General features: G+C 45.3%; 1 protein-coding gene and 1 pseudogene across 45 annotated transcripts in view; one reads left to right on the forward strand and one right to left on the reverse strand.

Moving 5' to 3' along the window:
* Window positions 1–760: 760 nt before the first annotated feature.
* HAO2 (hydroxyacid oxidase 2) overlaps window positions 761–22,716 on the reverse strand; it is a 199,242-nt gene continuing 177,286 nt past the window's right edge. For 13 of the 45 annotated variants that reach the window (XM_085023417.1, XM_013988107.3, XM_085023414.1 and 10 more), the window contains 7 exons: window positions 14,685–14,823; window positions 12,577–12,728; window positions 10,555–10,838; window positions 9,489–9,698; window positions 7,155–7,313; window positions 6,585–6,654; window positions 761–1,755 (listed from right to left, as the gene is read on the reverse strand). In XM_085023417.1, coding sequence (XP_084879543.1) covers window positions 1,700–1,755; window positions 6,585–6,654; window positions 7,155–7,313; window positions 9,489–9,698; window positions 10,555–10,838; window positions 12,577–12,728; window positions 14,685–14,815 — 1,062 coding nt within the window. In that variant the 5' untranslated portion in view covers window positions 14,816–14,823 and the 3' untranslated portion in view covers window positions 761–1,699. Of the gene's footprint in view, window positions 6,779–7,154; window positions 7,314–9,488; window positions 9,699–10,554; window positions 10,839–12,531; window positions 12,734–13,326; window positions 14,824–22,716 lie in introns of all 45 variants that reach the window. The other 32 variants (XR_014844324.1, XR_014844323.1, XR_014844317.1 and 29 more) reach the window with 18 other exon arrangements.
* Window positions 6,219–6,531, forward strand: LOC106507444 (cytochrome c pseudogene; annotated as a pseudogene).

Below are 22,716 nucleotides of genomic sequence, written 5' to 3' on the forward strand. Positions count from 1 at the left end.
TGATGAGTAGAGTAGAGCCTCTTCTAGACAGGATGGTCACGGAACTCTCACCTCATTGAGGAAGTGACATTTAAGCTGAGATCGAAATGTCAAGAAAGAGTTAATCATGGGAAGAAGACAGGGAAGGAAGGTTTATGTGGAGGGAGCAGTGAGGGCGAAAGTCCAGAGGCAGGAAAGAGTTTTGCTTGTTCAGGGAACAGAAGTGATGAAAAAGTGAGTTGGAAGAATTAGCAAGAACCAGATAACACACTGCCCCTGGAGAGCTGATGATCAGTTTAGAATTTATATTAAATGGGATGAGAAACCACAGACAGGCTTTAAGTGGGTGAGATATAGGATTTGCTTGTACTTAAGGAAAATCTAGTCAATTATTGTATAGAGGATAGAATGTAACAAGGAGCAAGAGAGAATATGGGGGAAACCGGTAATGAAGTTATTTATTTGGGTCATTGATTTCCATCCTCAACTTTCGGACGCCTTCCAGTGTCAGATCTTATTCAGCTGTGTCCCCTTGCTCTAGAGGTCTGTTTTTACTGACTGCAGGTCTGGGAGGTTTTTACTCTAGTAGGGCATCTCCTCATTTTTTCCATCTTTCTTTTTACCAGCCAGCCAGCCATTCATCCATCCCACAAACATTTACTGAGATGCTGCTATACATCAAATCCAGTACCAAGTATATAGTTTCTTGCTTAGAGCCATGTACAGTCTATTTGTGGAGAGAGACATTAAATAAATAAATATAAATAAAAACACATTATAATAAGGGTTGTAGTAGTATAATGTGCAAAGAACAAGAGGAAGCACTTAGCAAGTAGCCAGGCTAATAGGTGAGCAAGGTCCTACAAGATGAGTAGGAATTTCCCAAGTAATTATAATAAAAACTACTATTTCTTAAATGTATACTAGGTGCAAAGGCTTGTGCTCTGAACTTTGCATTCATGATCTCATATCATCTTTCTCCCAACCTAGCGAGTTCCTCTTTTATAGACAAGGACATGGAAGCCCAGTGAGATTGTTGAAAATCCCCCAAGTCATACAGCTTGTCAGTAGCAGTTCTGGCTGTTAATCCTCTGTCCTTATGGCTCTCAAGTCTAGACTTTGTTTTTGTTTTTGTCTTTTTAGGGCTGCACTTGGCAGCATATGGAAGTTCCCAGGCCAGGAGTTAAATCGGAACTGCAGCTGCCAGCCAATACCACAGGCACAGCAAAACAGGATCAGAGCTGAATCTGTGACCTACACCACAGCTCACGGCAATGCTGGATCCTCAACCCACTGAGCAAGGCCAGGGATGGATCCCGAATCCTCATGGATACTAGTCGGTTCCACACCACTGAGCCACGATGGGAACTCCCAAAGTCTGTGTTTTTAAACTATGTTATCCCCCTATTATCTATAGATAGGAGTATGATTTTTACTCCTATCTATAGGAGTAAATATTTTACATGTAAAGCTCTTCTTCTAGAGTGTGGATTTCCATAGTTGCTTCATAGACACATGTAGAATATGCCAAAAATTGAACCCACTAGCTATTCCAGTCATTATTGATGTGCCTTTTTAAAAGCTTTTTTTTCAGAGGAGGATTTCAGGCAAGAGCACGGCATGTACATGGCAGGGAGGCCAAGAGGAGCCTGGCCCATCTGAGGAAGATGAGGGGTGGGGTGGAGTGGCAGAGGGGGCAGAGGAGGAGCTGTCTCTGTCTTCACAATCTGGAGAACTGGATCAGGTCCCGATTGATCTCGGCAACCGACCGGCAGCCTGAAAGAACAACATAGTCAAAAAACTCATTTCTCTAAAACCCCAGTCACCCACCCCAGCATGGGAATGGGCTGGTCCAGTGGGAAGAAGCCTGACCTGAACCTAGTGCTTGTCCTGAGAAAATTTTATGTCTTCAGAATGTGTTGTGTAATCCTGATTATGTTGGGAAAGATTTTGTGAGCCTGCGCCTATGTCCTCTTTAAAAACAGCCATGTCACAAGGGCACGGCAAGAATGTAAAAACAGTATTTCAGCCTTTGGAAAAATGTATGTGTTCAATAGATATACTCGACCTTTATCTCAGCCCTGATAAGGCTTAGGGACGTAGGAAATATCTATCATGGAGGCTGTGATTCACAAAACCAGACAAGATAGGGCCAGTATTTCACACAACTGCCTCTAAGGAAAAGCTGTGTAAAATGGAACAGCCTTCTTTTCTGGAGGGCCTTAATTAAAAAGCAAAATTGGGACTGACACTGAGATGAGACACAGTGATTGAAGAGAGTCACTTTAGAGAGGAAGCAAAAAGAGAAGGTAGAACATGCAGAAAGTGATAATACAAGCTGGGGAACCGCGGGCTCAAGAAGACGGTGAAAAATCACTGGTGGAAGGGGGCTGAAATCATGTAATGAGAGGATGAGTAACGCTTCACTTAAAGTTCTTTCCGCATCCTAGATGGAGGCACCTTAACCTCCCCGAACATAACTGGCAAATGTACTAATCACAAAAGTAGGACAAGTGAGAGGTTTGGGTTTTTTTTTTTTTTTTCCCCTGAAAATGGAAGCAGAGGAGCGAGTTGAGGTTCATGTCTGGGTTGATTGCAGGGGGGAGAAATGGCGAGCGTGGGATACGTAAACAGCCCGTAAGTTGGACTAATTCAGCAGAAGCAGGAATTCAGAGCCAGAGGTGCTCTGGTCAGAACGGACAATGATCTAGAGAGCCCTGCATTTCCACAGGGCAGACAGAGAACAGAGCAGCTTCAGAGTAGGCAGAGCTCCCCCAGGAGCCCAGAGATATCAAAATAGACATTCTCATTATGTGTTGAAAGAGACATTATATTTAAACTATGTACAAACGTGTCAATAGTTGCATCAAAGGGTTGTGATCCCATCTGGTGACAGTTTGAAGTGTCCATTCACATATAAGCTCTGATGATATTTGTGTACTTGTTCTACTGGGTCTGGGTACCACAGGGTACCAGGGACACTGCCTTGCTCTTGGTAGAGGTTTAGCTAAAGTTTAAGAGTGAAGGCATAATTATAATGTACACCTGCTTTTTCATTAGGGTAAAGTGGTAGGATGTTCACACTAAAATACTTTGGCTAATTTAAAGTGAAGTGGGTAGGAGTTCCCTGGTGGCATGTCAGTTAAGGAACTGACATTGTTACTGCTACAGCATGGGTTTGGTCCCTGGCCGGGGAATTTCTGCATGCCTCAGGCATGGCCAAAACATAAAAATTAAAAAAAAATAAAGTGAAGTTGGTAATTCCAAGCAATAAACACCACCATACCAGTATGGATGGACCTAGAAATTAATTAGGCGAAGTTAGACAATGAGAGACAAACATCATATGCTATCACTTATATGTGGAATCTAAAAAAAAAAAAAAAACAAAGGAGGCGTTCCCATTGTGGCCCAGCGGAAACGAATCTGACTAGGAACCTTCAGGTTGCGGGTTCGATCCCTGGCCTCACTCAGTGGGTTAAGGATCCGGTGTTGCTGTGAGCTGTGGTGTAAGTTGCAGACTCGGCTGAGATCCCTCGTTGCTGTGGCTGTGGTGTAGGCCAGCAGCTGTAGCTCCGATTAGACCCCTGGCCTGGGAACCTCCATATGCGGCAGGTGTGGCCCCAAAAAGCAAAAATAAAATAAAATAAAATAAAATAATTTTTAAAAAGGATACAAATGAACTTATTTGCAGAATAGAAACAGACTCACAGACTTTGAAAAACTTATGGTTATCAAAGGGCACAGGAGGTGGAGGGAGGGATGGACTTGGGGTTTGGGGTTGGCATATGCACGCTGAGGTATACGGAATGATTGGCCAACTGGGACCTGCTATATACCACAGAGAACTCTATCCAATAGTCTGTGACAATCTAGGTGGGAAAAGAATCTGAAAGAGAATGCCTGTGTGTACATGTATAACTGAATCACTTTGTTGTACAGCAGAAATTATCATAACCTTGTAAATCAACTTAAAGTTGGGACATTTATTGACTTATCTTTGAAGGCTTTGGCTCAAAACAGAGGGTCCTGCTCCTTGATGCCTTAATCCATGGTCCTTGATGCTTTAATCTAGTACCATCTATATATACACATATATATGTGTGTATGTATATATATATATATTTTTTTTTTTTGGCTTTTTAGGGCCACACCTATGGCATATGGAAGTTCCCAGGCTAGGGGTCGAATTATAGCTGCAGCTGCCGACCTACACTATAGCCACAGTAATACAGGATCAGCAACACAGAGCCAAGTCTGGGACCTGCACCACAGCTCACAGCAATGCCGGATCCTTAACTCACTGAGCAAGGCCAGGGATTGAACCTGCATCCTCATGGATACTAGTTGGGTTCGTTACCACTGAGCCACAATGGGAACTCCTCCCTACTTTTCTATTAATCTGCGCAGTGGAATGGAGGTTCATGCTGGTGTTAATGCTGATCTAATTTTTCTAGCTTGTGCTACTCAAGCCCAAAAGGCTGCATCTGCAGCCCCAGTGAACACTATGTAACTTGGACACTAAGTACAAATACTTGTCTAAATATCAGATCAAAACCAGACTTGAAAAACCTGGACAACTTGCCTGGTGCCTGGCACATGGCACATACTGAGTAATATCATCTGTGAAAATACATTAATGACATAAAAATGGTCTTGACTCCACATTGAAGCTCTTGATTCACTATTTCCTTACTTCCAGAGGTTTCTGTTATTACCAAGCTTTGGAATTGAGGTGTGAATGGGGGTCTTACTAGGGTTCATCTTGTCTGCCGCTCCCACTGCAACCAATTACCATCTATAGTAGCAAAGACAGAGCTATTGACCATTGGCATTTGGACATGACAGTTTTCCTCCATGAGACAGCTGCAGGCATTTTAGGACACTTAGCATCTCTGGTCCCTGAGCACTAAACACCTTCAGTCCCCACCTGCAGTCACTGTGCCAATGAGAAAAAAAAATGAACCCAAATCCCCAAACCAAATGCCCCTGAAAAGAGAAGTTGCCATCATTAGTGGAGAACCACTGAGTTATAGTGTGAGGAGCCGAGAAAATACAAGGAGCCAAGGAAGGGAGCTTGCCTGAATGGTGCAATTCTCAGGGCAGGCTCCTAATCAGAAAAAGGGGCCTGTCTGAACGGTGCAATTCCGAGGGCAGGTTCCTAAACAAGGGGATGCCTGCCTGCAGGGCGCAATTCCGAGGACAGGCCCCAGAAGACAATAAGGCTTGCCTGCTGACTTTGGTGGGGAACTGTATTTCCAGGAAATAATTTCCATTTTGTGTTTCTGAGTGGGGATTGTTCCATAGATGACTTAGTCTTTTTTGTTATTCACTTGCTAGTCAGTTTTCCTCAGCCTTTCCTGATTATTTGCTTATTATTCTTATTTTCCATTCTTATTTTCCCATGGTGATTTGTGATTTAACAAAATTACAACAATAATATAATAAGAATTTCATCCGAAGGACTTTTCCCCATTCAAATCCAACTTAATTAAAAACATAGTGTTTATCTACTAACCAGTTATACAGTAAACTTTAGAGTTAGGATTTTAATAAAGTTTATAGAAGTTAGACACATATTATTCATGATCAAAATAAACCTAGCTGTGAGTTTTGTCCTTGATTTTAGAAACTTTTAGTGGTAGCTAGCTAAGTTGATCTGTATTTTCTCACACTGTCTCTCTGCCAAGGACACTTTGAAGACAGACACTAGTCTGGAGACAAGATTTTTTTGTGTCTGTAACTTCTTCGGCTTGTGGGAATTGGCTGGCCATGAGGTGGTTTGTGCTAGGTCTCCTCTTTCCCACATGATATGTTGTGTCTGTTTGTCCTTGAATTGTACTCACTAAGTTTAGTTAAGCTGAAGATTTTAAAACATGACATATTGCTACTGTACCATGTGATCAAAAAACAAAGCCTAATAGTTAACCAATGTACTTTTAACACTATGATGTAATCTGTAGTAAAAAACTATCTATATAACAACCACTTATGCCAATAAAATTTGAGCAGTCCAGTACCCTGAAAGAAGGGACAAAGAGATGCACACTGTCTCCGTGTGCATCTGCCAACACCATCCATCCCCGCAGGAACACCCTGGCTGCTGCAGCTGGACTCTGGCATTATAGGATCACTGGGATTCCAGGCTTTGCTAAAAACATGTGAGTTTTGGACTTAGCAGGATGTCAGGCTTGGGAGCGGCTACTTCCCTGTTGCCGCAGTGGAAGAATGATTGAAAAATGGGTGATGTTGAGAGGGGCACGAAGATTTTTGTCCAGATGTGTGCTTGGTGTCACACTGTGGAAGAGGGAGGCAAGCCCAGGACTGGGCTGAACCTTCAGGTTTGGGTGAAAGACAGGTCAGGCTGTTGGATTCTCTTACATCGATGCCAACAAGAACAAAGGCATCACCTGGGGAGAGGAGACGCTCATGGAGCACTTGGAGAATCCCAAGAAGTACATTGCTGGAACAAAAATGATCCTCGCCGGCATGAAGAAGAAGGGAGAAAGGGAAGACTTGGTAGCTTATTTCAAAAAAGCTGCTCATGAATAATAGTTGCCCACTGCTTTCAGTTCTGAATTAGGAAAATAATTGTAAAAACTTACCTGTAAGGGTCATGGAAGTGTGGAACTCATTCTTTAAAATGTTCAAAACTTCCTCAACACCGTGTTCACCCTGCTCTCACAACAGAGAGAGAGAAGAAAAAAGAAGCATGAAGGAACATTCTTACCACATTCTGAGCATACGTTCAAGATGCGCTCAGCGCTGTGTGGGGAGGATGAGGAGCTCTGAGAAGGATCTGTGAAGGGAGGAAAGGAAAAAGCAATGAGGAAAATGTGGGGGTGAGAGCTCTTGGAAATATGCACAATGCTGCAGAGGAAGCCTGAAGTGGGGAGGGAGGCATGACTTCAGGAATCTGTGGTGGCACCTCAAAAAATGGCTACGCAAGATGTTCCTGCTGTGGCGCAGTGGGTTAAGGATCCAGTGTTGCCATAGCTGTGGTTTGGATTGGATCCCTGGCTGGGAAACTTCCACATGCCACAGGTGTGGCCAAAAAAAACCACAAAAAACAAAAAACAAAAAACTGGCTAACCTTGGGGATTAAATGATAGAAACGTGTGGAAAGAATGAGACGCAGGATATCCTCCTGCTGGCCTTCAGTTTGCCACTCTTACCTTGCAGGCAAGCCCCCACAGGATCGGCCTCCCCACAAACACGCACTTAGCCCCGAGGGCCAGGGCCTTTAGCACGTCATTGCCTGTTCGGATCCCTCCGTCCAGGTACACTTCAATTTTCCCTTTCACAGCAGCCACCACTTCGGACAAGGCATCGATCTGAAAAGGCAAGACACGTGTGGCTTAAGGGATTCCCATTCTGATGCTGGGGGTGTCCTGGAACAGCAGTGCCCCCTCAATGTGGGCTGGCACCAGGACACCCAGGGGCGGCCACGTCTAACAGTTCTTCCCCTCCTGTGCTTGAGGCTGCAGAGGCCAATCAGAGCAGTGCAGGGACATCCCCAAACCCTGGAGACTTTTTTCATCTCCCTCCTGCCATCTGCTGCTCCCACAGAGTTCAGGGTCTGCGACTTGGAAGAACCCCTTGGTTCCTGTTCACATCCCCAGGGGGACATTGTCTACGCGTAGTGTTGACAGTAATGCTCTTCTTGAAAAAGAACCTTTTGCCTTTTGATTCTCTTCTACCTTCTCTGTTTCTAAGGTGGCACAGCTCGAAATGTTCTCCTTGCTAGGGCTCTTTTTGGCAAAACACGTGTGATCAGCTATGACCCTAGCATCTGGACCACAGCGTATTTCATGGAACTGGACTGTATATTATTCTTTTTTCTTTTTCTTTCTTTTTTTTCTTTTTCTTTTTATGGAAGTTCCCAGGCTAGGGGTCGAACTATAGCTGCCGGCCTATGCAACAGCCACAGCAACGCAGGATCCCAGCCACATCCGTGACCTAGACCACAGCTCAAGGCAATGCCAGATAAATTTTTTTTTTTTTTTTTTGTCTTTTTGCCTTTTCTAGGGCCGCTCTCACAGCATATGGAGGTTCCCAGGCTAGGGGTCTAATCAGAGCTGTAGCCGCTGGCCTACGCCAGAGCCACAACAACAATGGATCCGAGCCACGTCTTCGACCTACACCACAGCTCATGGCAACACTGGATCCTTAACACACTGAGCAAGGCCAGCGATCGAACCTGCAACCTCATGGTTCCTAGTCGGATTCGCTAACCACTGAGCCATGATGGGAACTCCTGGATGAATATCATCTTAACACATCACACTTGAGTATCATGTTCCTGATTTCCTTATGTGTTATCTGAGATATGGGATAGGAATGCAGTAACAACACTGTAAAAGCAGGGTTGAAGCCTTTGAAAGACAAAAATCAAAACAGCTGGTCGCTCTGGTCTGGTCTCTCCACTGGACCTTTTCTCTCACTGTGTCTCTTCCATTCCAGGCTCTGTGGCCTACAGGCCATGTGGACCTAAGGTGCCCCACACAGAGCCGTTTCCCTGGGCATGTCCAAGGAAGGGGGAGTGACAGCAGAGTCTAGAAGGAGGGTCCTGGAGGAAAAGGTTCCGGAACTGAGTCAGGGCTCCTGTTCCGTACCTCTCTGCAGAATGACCAAGCAATGGTCATTAATGATAGTGATTTTTACCTTATTCTTTTTGCACATATAATATTACAATTTAGCTGCAGTGAACATGTTTTACTTATATAGTAAAAGGGCCAAAAAGACTTAGAGGGAAAAAAAAACCCACTTTCCTTTCTCAAATGAGTCAAGGAGCAATAGAAGAATCTCTTTAAAAATATAAGCTATATATCTCCATAAAAATAAATTAACAATTAAATCCCTTTGAAGGTTCTTTCCCTGCCTTCCTCCTTTTCACTTTATTTCCCCAAACTCTGTCTATAATGGACATACATTCATAAGTTGGGGGAAAATCAGACTGTCCCAGATTTTCAGCAAAGGACTGATTCATAGGGCATATTTAGTTTTATTATGAAAGTCAGTTATTTATCAGCTTAAGTAAGGCACTGTTTCTTCCTGGGATGTGTCATATGAAAAAAAATATGAGGTTACATACAGTCAGACAGGCAAGCTTCCAGCTGAAGGCTTCCTTCCAAAGGCAGGAGACCTCAGTGCCTTGGGAACAATGCTTCTATCGAATTCACCTTAACCACTTATTAACTGTGTGAACTCAGACAAATTACCTCACGTTGCTAAATTCCAGTGTCCCCAACTGGAAAATAGGGGTAATAATGCCCATCTTGCAGGACTGTTGTGACATGTAGAGATGACATATGCCAATTTGGTAAAAAATGCCTGGCACATATCAGGCTGTAATTAATGATTAAAAGTCCTTAAAATTCACAGGTACTTACCAACATAGGCGGTTAAGGAGATGGAGTGTACATTAGATTGCACAGGGTACCTTGCTGTGGACACATGCCCCCACACAGCCCTCCCAAGCATACCCACTCTGAAGTCTTCCTACTTACAGAAGCAGGAACCTCATCAAGCTGCCTCCCACCATGGTTGGAAACAATGATGCCATGGACATTGTGCTTCACAGCTAACTCTGCATCCTCTTTGGTCAAGATCCCCTTAAGGATGATGGGCAAACGAGTCAAGCTCTGAAACCAGGAGAGATCATCCCAGCAAATGGATGGGTCAATGGGGGACATCTGGAAATAGGGCATTGAATTTCCCTGTGGGGAAGCAAAGAGAACCTGAGGCTTGATCTTCTTCAAGATTCTCATTCCAAAGATCGGACACATTTGGAAAGCCACCATTTATAAGCTTGAAAAGAAGAGCCACAAAATCCAACACGACTTCTAGCTCCTTTTCCTAACAAAATGTGTATAAAAGAATTTCTACTTCAATTGCTTATCCATTAACCATTGCTCGTGTCCCTGCTCAATAATTATGCTGATGTCACGATGTCACTATCTCTAATGTAGCCCAGGGGTTCCAACTTGACATTTGGCTTTCCCTCTCTGTGGCACTCCATCCCATCTGCCTATAGGATCTGAATGGGGCAAGTGCCCTTCGTAGTCACCTTGTCCAAACAAGTGTACTGTGGTTCTCTGGTTCCCATGGGTGAGTTCTAGGTGTGCAAAGATTCTGCCCCTCAGCTTGCAAGGCAGCAGGGAGGGGGCTGGGCTGGCTACACTCCATAGGCCATTCAGTGCACCTGGGCTATGAGCATCCTTTTCGGAGAGTCCGTTTATCTCAGGATGCCATCCGAAGTGATCATTTTCTAAGTGTGCCAAGAAGCAGAAAATGCTGGGAGAACTTTTTAGTTTACTCTTCTATTTCATGAAACAATCTTTTCCCTAGCTTTCTATTTCGCAGCATCCAGCCTTGGCCAGACATTTTGTCTTATATTGTTTGTCTGGAAGTTCAGGGAAGTGGCAACTACATCTACTTTTGGAACTGCTGCATCCCTAGTGCCTGGCGCAGAATGGGTCCTCGATGACTACTTTAGGAAAGAAAGAAGAGAAGAAAGAGGGATGGAAGTCCACCTTCTGTAATGCCCACCATTGGCTCTGGCATCTTTCCTACCTTTGCAGACAATCCAAGGTCTTTCAGGAGTAAGGTCTTTTGCAAGTCCACTTGGTTTGCCATGTTATGTCGCCTATTGCCAATTTTGGGCACATCCACAGTGATCACCAGAGCCTTGAAGCCCAGGGATTCTACCTTTTGGATCAGCTGTTTGTTTAGCTGCCGGTTTGGATGCACATACAGTTGGAACCATCGCAGGCCCCCAGGTGCAGTACCAACGATGTCTTCAAGGCTGCAGCTGGCATACATGCTGGTGACATAGCAGATGCCAGCTGCTCGGGCAGCTGCAAAGCAAATGACACAGCTCAGATTGGAGGGCAGAGGCATTCCGAACTGGGGTAAGAAGCCTTAGGGGGTCTGTGTTGCCTCTGGCCAGTTGGCTCTGTGAAGATAAAGCTGGACTTCCATCTGCTTCCCTGTCAGGCAGGCCTAGCAAGTGGGTACTCCTTTGCATAACCTGTTTTACAAGCTCTGTACTCTGTAATATGGATTAAAATATCTCCAGCTCAGAGAGGACACAGAGTCCCTGGACTCAATGTGGGACTTGCAGTGCCTTTCAGGTAGCAAATGGGCTTCTCTTGAACTCATCAATGAAGTAGAGGGGAACAAAAGAGGGCAAAGGAGGAGAAAATGTAATTCCAATGGAGAAGGCTGAGCTTCGTAGTAGAAAAAGCATGTCTGGAGTTAGAAGAATGCTGATTCTACCGCTTCTTTGCTCTGTGGCCTGGAGTCTCATTTTCTTTATCTGTAAAAGGGGAAATAACACCACCTCTCTTATGGCATTGTTGCTAGATTTTAAGTAAGACACTAGCTATGGAAGCTTTTTTTAAAACTATGAAGTGAGGCACTGAAGAAACACTAGAGACACTGAGGTTGATGAGGCTGAGGCTGAAAGTGATGGGCTGCACTGAGTATTCCTCACTTCCCTTTTTCTTCCCTGCTGGTGGGGTTCTCCAACAGGCCAATGTCGCTACCTCCCTGCAGCCCACGGGCAGAGAATTGGACCTAATCAGAAATTAGTATTTTCAATTCCTAATGGCAACAGGAGAGACCCCATCCTCTTCCCCCCACCACACACACACACACACACACACACACACACACACACACACACACACACACACAAAACAGCACAAGACACTCAACCGTAAAGGTTTAGCAAAGCAGTCACATCCATACAGGGTACCCATATTTCAATTTAGCCAAATTTGGTTCCTAACCAGATGGATGCCACTTGCAGCTCTAGAATCCTTGGATTCATTGCTCCCTATATAACAGAGTCAAAGGAAAGGAGTCCAGAGAAGCCATGGGAAACATGAGGAAAACCAGCCTGGATTTAGGGTGAAGATTACACATGAGTCACAGGAATATTTTTACCCCCTGCCCTTCCCTTCTTTCTTCTTTCTGCTCCTTCTCTTCTCTTCCTCTTATTATTTTTTAGTGCTTGCAGATGAGGGAAGAGAATGAGGGGGTTTGAGGAAGGAGATAAAACCCAATGACAAACTTTTTGTCAAATAAGATGATCGAATCCACCGAGGAGAAGGGAAATGGAACATTTGGACAAGAGCGCCTTGCCAGGACCTTGCATTAGGGCTTAAGTCATGATTTTCTCTTCATCCTAAATTCAGAGACTCCTCATTCAGCCCCAGCCCTGGGGCTCAGAAAGAGCCCTACCCTTGAGGCCACAGTTAGCAGCCCTTTCCCCACAGATGGGGTGACAGGAGGCCAGTACCCCTCTTTCACAGCCGGCTTGGCAAGGTTTCCATATCCCCCTATTCATTTGTAGCTCCCTCTCATTCTAACCATTCGTTATTATGGAAAATTGGTATTTTCTCAATCTTAGGTGGGATGTTATGCAAACACATCTTTAAGCGTTCCTTTCCCTACCCTTAATTCTAACCCGATGGCTGTCCCTCTGCCCCTCCAGAGAGAAATCCTGGAGCTGCCTGCCCTGCTTTGAAGGACACCTCTGCCCACCTTAGGGTGCCTGGGAAGGGGCCTCAAGATGGGACTGGCTCCCACCTCTGGCTGTGCTCATTTCTCCGTCAGGCCAGGCGAGGCAGTGGAAACCCATGGGTGCGATGCAAATGGGGGCACTGATCTCCTCGCCTTGGATGGTGATTCTCGTGTCCACCTTTGACACGTCTTTCAGGTACCGGGGACGGAGGCGGATTCTGTGCTGGGCGACAGAGAGATTTTCTGTTGGTGGGATTGCTCTCCGGGATGGAGGTGCTGCCTAGTGCTGGGGCCCCCAGATTCCTGGTCCAGGTCTAGACCAGGTTGAGCCCTGAGAAACCACCAGGTGGTGGGGAGTGTTCAGGTGGCTGGTAGCTGATTAGGCAGCATAGACAAGCTGGAGGCTCCACTCCTGTGGGAAGCCTATTCCACAGGAACCCCGCCTTCTCTAAATGTCCAGAGCATGGATGGTCTACACTGCTCCCTGCCTTGCTCCCTCAGAAGGATGTGTCTTGGAGCCGTGCCTCCCTGACCTGACCCTCAGCACCTGGATGCTTAGATTGATCCATCATGGCAAAGACCAGAAAGGAAAAGAAGAAGCAGGAAGGCGTTCCCGGGTCTTCCCTCTTAGGTTAGAAACAAGTCTCTATACGGTAAGAAAAGTCACTGAAAGACGACAAATACCAGAGAATGATCGTGGCCTTTTTGGGGGTGTTTTTTTGTTTTGCTAGAGGCTAATTCATTTGAAGATTTGGCTTAACCACTACTCTAAAAGAAAGTAGGGAAATTGACAAATAAAAATTCTGTGGAACACACCTTTAAGTCCAATAAATGCTTAGCTTCAAGGTCCAAAAGTGTTTGTTTTCCACAAAATATTATTATTCCTGTATATAAACTGAGAAAGATATTTCTGGAAATACTGATGGTGCAAACTTAGGTTAGATAGCCTCAGTTACTTCATCTGTGAAAGGAGGGTGATAGTCCACCTTCCCTAATAGTCTCGTGAAGATACAACGAGATAAAGCAACTGAAGTGCCTAGTATCGTGCTGAACAAGTATGAAAATACAGAAGAGAGTGTTCACCGAGCATCCTATTTTTCCGTTTTCTTCTGACCTCAGTTTCACAGAGGTCAGCAAACATTTTCTGTAAAGGGCCAGAGAGTAAATATTTTAGGCTGTATGCCTTGCAGTCTTTGCCACAATTACATAGCTCTGCTCTGGTCATGAACAATAGAGAGATGATGAGCATGGCTCTGTCCTAATAAAACTTTATTATGGACACTGAAATTTGAAGTTCATGTAGTTTTAACATCCTGCAATTCTTCTTCTTCTTTTGATTTTTTTTCAACCATTTAGAAATGAAACAAACAAACAAACAAAAAACACCCTTAGTGGTGGACCATCCAAAAATAGGGGTGGGCCCTGGCCCCGGGCTGCTGTTTACTGACTCCAGCTCTCCCTGACGCTCTTCCAACCCAACTTCTCTTCCCCGAATCAATCTTCTTTCATCCTCAAGACTCCTTGGGTCTCCATATTTCCTCCAACCTTGAACCCTCTCTCCCTGTTACACCTCCCAGCTAGAAGTTCAGGAACTCAGGAGATTCAGGTCTGCCCGTTGGCTTCTCCTCCCTGCCCAGGTGGCTGGAGACCCAGGACTCTCATGCCATCCTGTCACATGGCAAAGTGCCGCAGTGCAGCAGGAAGGTGACTCACTTGTGCCAGCTCTGCAGAGGCACTAAGATAAATTCTCTCTCTACCCATTCTTTCCCCAGTCCTCTGTGCACCCCCACCAGCAAGAAACTCCCCCAAACTCAAACAACAACAGAAACCCATATTTTGTATTTGTATTTTTTTTTTTTTTTAGGACCACATCTGCGGCATGTGGAAGTTCCCAGGCTAGGGGTTGAATCGGAGCTACACCTGTCACCCTACGCCACAGGCGCAGCAATGAGGGATCCTTACCCCACTGAGCAAGGCCAGGGATCGAACCCATGTCCTCATGGATACTAGTCAGGTTCATTACTGCTGAGCCATGACAGGAACTCCCCCAAACCCATCATTATGTCTTGAGTACTCCGTGTTCTTTGGAGGCAGAAACCAGCACTGCTCCCTTCCAAAGAGTTCTCACCCAGTGAAACTTAGCTTAGCAATAGAAAGGATACGCAAGACCAGACTTTTTAAATGCTGCGACGTTGTCATCCCGCGTGAGGCAAGCATCTGCTCCTCCTTCGATAAAATCCCATGTTGATTTAGACAGCCGCTCCCGTGCATGGTCCTGAAAGTCTGTCAAACACACCAAGGGCATTTCTGGACCTTTAAAGGAGAAACCAAAACCAACCAGACAACACCCAGTGAGAACACTGCAGATGAAAACCCAGTGAGAATATTGCAGATGTCAAGGAGAGGGTAAAGGGATGTGGCTACAGCATAAACTGTTTGATGAGCCCTCCCTCCCCACCCCCCCAGAATCTTTATCTCAAAGGAAGTGCCAATGATGCTGATTCCAAGCCAGAAAGCAGGGGGTCCCGCTGTGCCCTCCATTCTCCCCAACCCCATCTCCCACTCCTGGTCACTGGGCCTTCTAAACACCCCTCACAGCTGTCCCCTCATCTCTAGGCCTGCAGCCTCAGATCTAGTCAAGGCCCCACCCCCTCTTATAAGATTATTACAAAAATGTCCTATCCTTGTTTCTCAGCCTTCAGATTCACTCTCTGTCTTATCTCCCTCCAGCTGCCCAAAGATCTTTCTGGAATGCAAATCTGTTCGGGGGCTCTGGTATTTCAAGTGCTGACATTCACAGCTTTGCAGGACTGGCTCCTGACGTCCCATTTCTTTGTGGCTTTTCCTTGTCCTTTGAGTCATTCTGAGCATTTCCTAAGCATTCCAGAGGGTGATGCCATATCTTTGTGCCCTTTTGGAAGGAGATCCTTTAAGGTGAGAAAACTGGGTTTGAACAGATACTAATGGCTGGAAGTCCCCAGGAACCTCTGGGGGTCTGAACGTCATGGGATGCAGATGATTATCAGGGAGGAAGTTGACTTTTTGCAACTCTTTGCCTGGGTCATTGAACATGGTGCTAATTTTGAGACCAAGAGAATAACATATGCTCCTTCCAGGTTCCCATCCCCAATCTGAACTCCGTAAGCCTGGATCTTGGTACTTCTGCTACAACCACCCCTGAAAGAGCAAAGAGGGCAGCGTTGGGGGGTGTATCCTTCCAGGAGGGGCAAGAGCAGTGGGAACTGTACCTACAGAGATGCTGAGGGCCTGGTTATAGTCAGCCCAGCCTGTGCAGCTTCTGTGTAAGGGGATTCCACCAGGAAAGGCAGGGAAATATGTAGTTCATAGCTGTGGGCATCTCCCCAGCCACTGGCATGGGGTAAGAGTTAGCCAAAGGTTGTGAGTAGAAGCTGAATGACTTCCAAGTTATTGTCTGAGGGATGGGGATGAGCCTCAGGAACCAGGGCTTCAAACACGAATGGGGCAGCTCCTCTAATAAATGAGACAGGCAAGGGGGTCAGATGAAATGTGAGGCACTGGGAATCTGTGTCACGTTAAACAGAAAAGTAGCCCCAAACACCTAAAGGGCTAAGCAGAAAGAGGTTATATGACAGACAGAAAACTGAGCCCCTGGGATCCACCCATGGGTTCTGAAAGGAGGCTGAGAGGTGGAATTTGGAGCAAAGCCACAGAGCTTTTAATAGGCAGTACGCCTTGTCAGTGGGTGGGCAGAGAGCAACTGAGATGCTGAGTTGAGTTTGACAAAGGACAGCCACTATGTCTAATTTATCTCCTTCCGATCTGACCCTTCAAAGGCTCAGTAACATTCATCAAATGAATTAATCATTGTATTTATCCAACCATATGGCCATCAGTTATTTAAACCTCTGTGTGTAGCCACCCAGCTAATACAGTCCATGAAGCATGAGACTCTTAAACCTTTGTGTGCATAAAAGAGTTAATATAGCTGGCCAGAGAATTCTAGTCTCAAAAGTCCTGCTTACACTGTCCGAACTTGGCTGGAGTCTGGGAGCTTGGATTTCAGGAGGGTTCCCACTGTTTTCTGATAAGAATGGCTCACTGAGTCTAAACTGTTTATACAAACAATGTGCTCTATGCTGAACATCTGCTTTTCCTTTGAGAATCTAGAATCTTGGTTTGGGTTAGGCAGACAGTGTCCATATGACAAGCCCCCAACAACAACAAAAACCTTGGGCACCAAGTCTCTAAAACGAGCATCCGTGGTGGACATTTCCCACGCCGTCACAGCCCACTGCTGGCGGGTATGTATCACTGTGTATAATACCATTCAGAGCAGACACTTTCAGGCTTACACCTGCTTTCCCCTAGACTTTGCCAGTGTTCCCTCTTTCTGCTTTGCATTCTTTTGTTGTCATAAATCATAGCCTCGAAGAGCTATCTGCTGTATCTTCCTCGTGAATCCCTGAACCTGGGACTCCCAAAATACTTGGCAGCCCCAGGCACTAGGGTAAGAGGTGACACTGAGTTTCTGTTCGTAAATGTTCATTACCTGAAGCTACCATTGCCCTGTGTGTCATCTCTCTGCCTTGCTGGATAAGAATTCTCCACCAAGTTTCATCTCCCAATGTCTCAACAAATCCCCACATTCTAAATATTACACACGCATGGAAATCTTCTTCTGCAGATTTCTTTTTTTCTTTCTTTCTTTCTTTCTTTCTTTCTTTCTTTCTTTCTTTCTTTCTTTCTTTCTTTCTTTCTTTCTTTCTTTCTTTCTTTCTTTTTTAGGGCCAAACCTGCGGCATATGGAAGTTCCCAGGCTAGGGGTCAAATCAGAGCTGTAGCTGCTGGCCTATGCCACAGCCACAGCAATGCCAGATCTGAGCTGTCTCTGCGACCTACACTGCAGCTTGCAGCAACACTGGAGGCCAGGGATCCAACCCTAATCCTCATGGACACTATGTTGGGTTCTTACCCCACTGAGTCACAACAGGAACTCCTACAAATTTCTAGCATAAAAACTCAACAATGTTTGTGTCTAATCCAAGAGAAATGGCACAGCCTCACTCAGAATTACTGGCCTGGAATAGTGTGAATTATATGATCTGAAAGCTGCTTGGAAAATGACTAACCCACATCTATCTATCTATCTGTCTGTCTGTCTATCTGTCTGTCTGTCTGCCTATCTATCTATCTATCTATCTATCTATCTATCTATCTATCTATCTATCTATCTATCTGTCTACCTACCTACCTATCTACCTATGTATCCATCCATCATCTATCTATCTATATACCCAAACAATTTTTTTTCTTTTCTTTTTTTTTTGCAGCCACATCTGTGGCATGTGGAAGTTGTCGGGCCACAGGTCAAATCAAAGCTGCAGCTGCTGGCCTAGGCCACAGCTTGCAGCAACGCCGGATCCTTAACCCACTGAATGAGGCCAGGGATCGAACCTGCATCCTCACAGAGACGATGGCAGGTCCTTAACCTACTGAGCCACAATTGGAAAGCCTACCAAACACATTTTTATCTACTTTTCTTTTTCCATCTACTATATCCTTTTTTTTGCTTCCCCGTGAAGTAGACAGAGAAGATGTTAATCTCTTCATTTTGCTTTTGAAGAGAATGGGGCCTAGGAAACAAAATAACCTGTGGAAAATCAGGCAGTATATTATTACAGAGAAAGGCTCAGAATCATATCTCTGGTAGCTTCTAAGGCAGACAGTCTCCATTTTCCATTTCATGAGGCAAAAAAATTTGTGCTTCACATAAACTACTTGTGATGTTGAATTTAAAAGAATTCTGTAGGGTGAAAATGCAATTATGATGCACTTTTTCCCCTTTTCGTAGCACATGTAAAGCTTAGTATAGTCCTCAGCCCACTATTTTTACAAGAGGTCCAATATAAGGCTGATAATTGAAGAGAAGGACAACTGTATTGTTCAAAGTTTGCCCTGTTTGGGAGGCAAACTAAGCACTATATGTTTTTATGTATTTCAGTTTGATCCATACCGGCTTTGAAGCCACCAGAAATTAAAGAGAGGTTCCCAGTTGTCTAATGTGTGGGGTTTTTTGTGTTATCATTTTATTTGATCTCCATTCCAGTGTTTTTCTTCTTTCCTCCTCTACCTCAACTGTGCAAGAGGAAAAGGGAGAAAAGGATGAAAGTCTCTTGCTCACTGACCAAGAAATTAGCTCATTTAATCTGTTTTGGCTTTTTGTCTATGGTAAAAAAAAAAAAGGGTAAGGTGCAACTTGCCTGGCGGTGATAAGGATAAAATAATAAGTGATAAGCTAAAATCTAAGAGCAAAGACACTCTGTGGTACCTGTTGCTAAGGATCTAAAGTTCAAACAGTTTTTGCCAGCCAAGGGGAAGGAGAAGGGCACAGACTGGGGCCGGTTGGCATTTCAAGGCAGATTCTTGCTTTCTTCTATGCTGCTGCTTGATTGAAGGTTGTTAGGTTAGATAACAACCCATCTTCCTTTGAAGTTTCGGATGACTCATATGATTCATGTTGAGGTCACTTTCAGAAGGCTCCTACTGGTATGAAAAATACCTAGGCATTCAGTAAGAAGTCTCAGGGTGGACATCAGGTCATGAAGATTCAAGGGGGAAGGAAGCAAGGGTGGCCTCTGAGGACCCACCTGCAGGAGCAGGTGCTAGGTGTCCTTTAAGACCCTTTGGCATGGTCCCCTGGGGTCTGCCAAGTTTTCCAATGGAGTGGTAGAGATAATATCAAGGCTACACTTTAGGAGCCTTGTTTGAGAGAGTACACTGCTCAAGGTTGGCTGAAAGAGCACACTGTTCAAGGGTGTGGGATGACAGTCTCAAGGAGAGTGGCTGCAAAGCCTAGAGCCATTGCCATACCAACAGTGGCTTTGGGACAAGAGAAGGTGTAGCAGGAGGAGGCCCTGGTAGGGGAACGTGTCCAGGGAGGGGAAGGAGGTGCCCAGGGAAGCTGGAGCCACAGGACCAGAGAACACAGGAATCAGCAACTTCTGTGACTGAGGTAGAGGAGCTCCAGGGAGTCCCTGAAGTGGGGAAGTCAGGTCAAGATAAGGGATTTGGATTCCCAGGAACAGCAGGTCGCATATCAGCGCAAAGATGAGACCAGAGTGTGCCTATTATCGGAATGGCCTGAGGAGCCAAGGATGACATTTGTAGGGGAGCGAGGAGACAGGAGGCCCGGTGTGGGTCTGACAGACACCAGTGCTCAATGCTGCAAGTGCAGATCTGGGGTTCTATCAGCCCAGGATCAATTCTGAGGGCTCAGGACTCCTTCCAGCACATGCTTTTGTTTTATTGTTTTGTGTAGCAATAATCCGTCCTCTCTAGCCTCTACCCCACCAACCACTCTCATGAGCCAGTTGTCCATCCCAGCCATTAAAACGTCCCCTCTTGACCTCTGGGCACATTCTACTATGAAGAGAAATACACGTGGGTTCTTCAGATTCTACCCTGAAGTAACAATGGGGAAAGACTCATGTTTTACTCTAGGAGCTTTGCTTATCTTGAGTGGAAGGGGTTTTTGAAGTCAAGAGGGCACATGTATACTGAGGGTATGCTCATCCTGGGGCCATCGTGACCTAATTACCTCCCCACTGTCCCACCTCCGTGAGCCATAATGGCCACAAATCCCCCCACTGAGGATGAGAGGACAATCAGAGCGCTTGCACTTGCGCTTTCTGGAGCTGAGAGGGACGTTAGAGAGATCGGAGAGACAGGTTTACATGGTGTCTCCTGTCTCCACATTCCGTGCTGCTTCTGACATAGCACGTGACTCTTGGGATTTCCTCTGCACAGCCTGGCACTATTACCTAGAAATGCACTTTTCCCTGTTTTGGAATTGGCTCCACAGGACAGACCTAAGCTTTCTAGAGACAACTTACCTACCCTGGATTTCTTCACTCCACCTCCTTTTGCTTGGTTAGCCAATATCAGTTAAAAGGGCCAAAGCTGGAGGTACAGGATAAAAGCTTGCTCATGCAGTCGGAGGACCAGTGCTTGCGGTGGCCTGAGGGGCAGCCTGCCTCGGGGGAGGTTCCGCACACTTGTTAGCTCTGTGAGCAGAGGCACGTTACCTCCTCTCTCTGGGTCTCAGTTCCTCATTTGAAAAACGGTAGGTTTTTATATAGTTTGGTGTAGTCTCTGTCAGATTCAAAGCCTCCAGAAATGAAAGGTTGGGCTGATGTTCATCAGGTGCTCACATTCTGTGCGCCCCTTGCCCATAAAAATGCAAAGACCTCAGTTTAGATGGATCACGTTGGCATTCTCATTCAGCACTTACTTTGTGGCAATAAAGTACGGAACAGGGAACTTGTCCATTATTTGGGCTCCTTCCTAACACCAAATAGCTGGGAGCTCACAGCCTTCCTTCCCTCTTCCTCACCGATCTCAGGGGCTCCTCCTTTTACAAGCTGGCCTGGCCCTGTGGCGCCACCTTATGACTTCAGTGGGGAATGCTCACCTGTCAGGTCCCTTTTACAGGAGGGGTCTCACCACACCTGAGTTCCCTGCTGGCCAACCAGGTAAACCCACCTTCTTACATATGGATGCCTCTTCCTCCTTCCCTGATTTCTCCAAACTACTGGTTGCTTTTTTTTTTTTTTTCCTTCAGGAAATCCTTCTCACCCTTCTTCCCTTTCCCTAGTCTGTCTCCTTCCCCTTCCCCAAACCAAAAATAATGCCCTTGTGATGGATACGATCAGTGCTGTGGAGTCCCCTGGATTAAGAACAAAAAAGTAAATAAGTTTTGAAGTCACACTAGACCTGGTAAGGAACCTCCAAAGCCTTTGAAAATACTCTCAGAAGCAGTTCCTTACTTCTCTTGCCACTGAACTCTTTCTTTCTATAGTTAGCCATGCATTTCCTCATGAACAGCGTTTATGAAAATGAAAGAAACTATTTATTACACAATTTTCTTAGTTTTCAGTTTTAGGCTATAACTAGCAATACAGTACTTGACACTCATGTGCATTGCAAATATGCCAATTTTCTGTTACTCTGCAGATTACGTGGGACACTAATCACTATTTTAATAGCTTTCTTTCTATGCAAAAATACTTGCTGAGTTCTGAACAAATGACTTCCAAGTAGAGATTTGGAGCACAGCCACACTGTGAATTGTGTGCTTTCTGGGGGGTGCTGGCGATTCTTTAGGGCAGACTGGGGGACACTGATCCGAGGGCTCATGCAGTGTTTAGAAAGGTTGGGAATTTTCTTTTTCAACTGAGCGGTGGGATAATTTGATTACATAAAGACCCTTGGAGACACAGCATAATGGCTCCTTAGCAATAATAATGACAGTAAAATTGTAACAATTTACGGGGTGCTTTATAATGGGTCAAGCACTGTGTAAGTTGTTTCATGTGCATCCATATGTAATCCTCAAACACAAATAACATTACCCCTACTTCACTGATGAGAAGCCTGGAATCCAGAGAGATTAAAATTATTTGCTCCACATCACACATTTAGTCATATGTTCTGACTCCCATGGTCTGGCTCTTAAGTTTATGCAGCCAAGTGTGGGCAGTTTGTAGGGTGAGAGCTGGCACTGAAAATGCTGGGCAGACACAGCATTGTTCCCTTCCCTCAAGAAAATCATAACTCCACCAGAAAGTAAGGCATTTTTATCAGTTAGCTGGTCATAAACAATAACCTGGCAAGATTAAACCAATCTTAACTGTCTACAAAGCACTCTTTCATATTTTATTGCATGTGATGATCACAATAACCTAAAGAGATACAGAGGGTAGATGTACAAGAGTCCCATTTTATAGATGAAAAAACAAAAATCCAGAGAATCCAAGTGAATTATCCACATTCACATGACGAGAAGGGCAGAGCCTGACCGGGAATCCCTCTGACTTGCTCTGGATACTCCGTGCTTGGCCAGTACAGATGCTAGGAAACACCCAGGGTCAGAAAAGCTGCATAAAATGAGTTTGGCAAGTTCCCACAAAATTGGGTCACCGGGAAAGGCATCCTGCATAGAGATCACTGTCCTGTATCTTCATTTGCTCAGAAAGCATGGTGGGTACAAAACAGACAGCAGAAAATACACAACTGTTCAGAGCAAGCCATGAACTCTTCTCTTTTCACTCCTGACTTTAGGTCTTGGAGGTGTAGCCACTGGCAGGCAGCAGGAGAGAGAGAGAAGGTGGAGCAGTTGGGATGGACTGAGCCAGCTAAGGGATGGAGTCCTGTCTCTCTGCTTTC

Source organism: Sus scrofa, chromosome 4 (genome assembly GCF_054392235.1).
Source record: "Sus scrofa isolate SSC_HxYL_T2T_F1_AM1 chromosome 4, Sscrofa_HxYL_maternal_Yorkshire_Landrace_v2.0, whole genome shotgun sequence".
NCBI lineage: Eukaryota > Metazoa > Chordata > Mammalia > Artiodactyla > Suidae > Sus > Sus scrofa.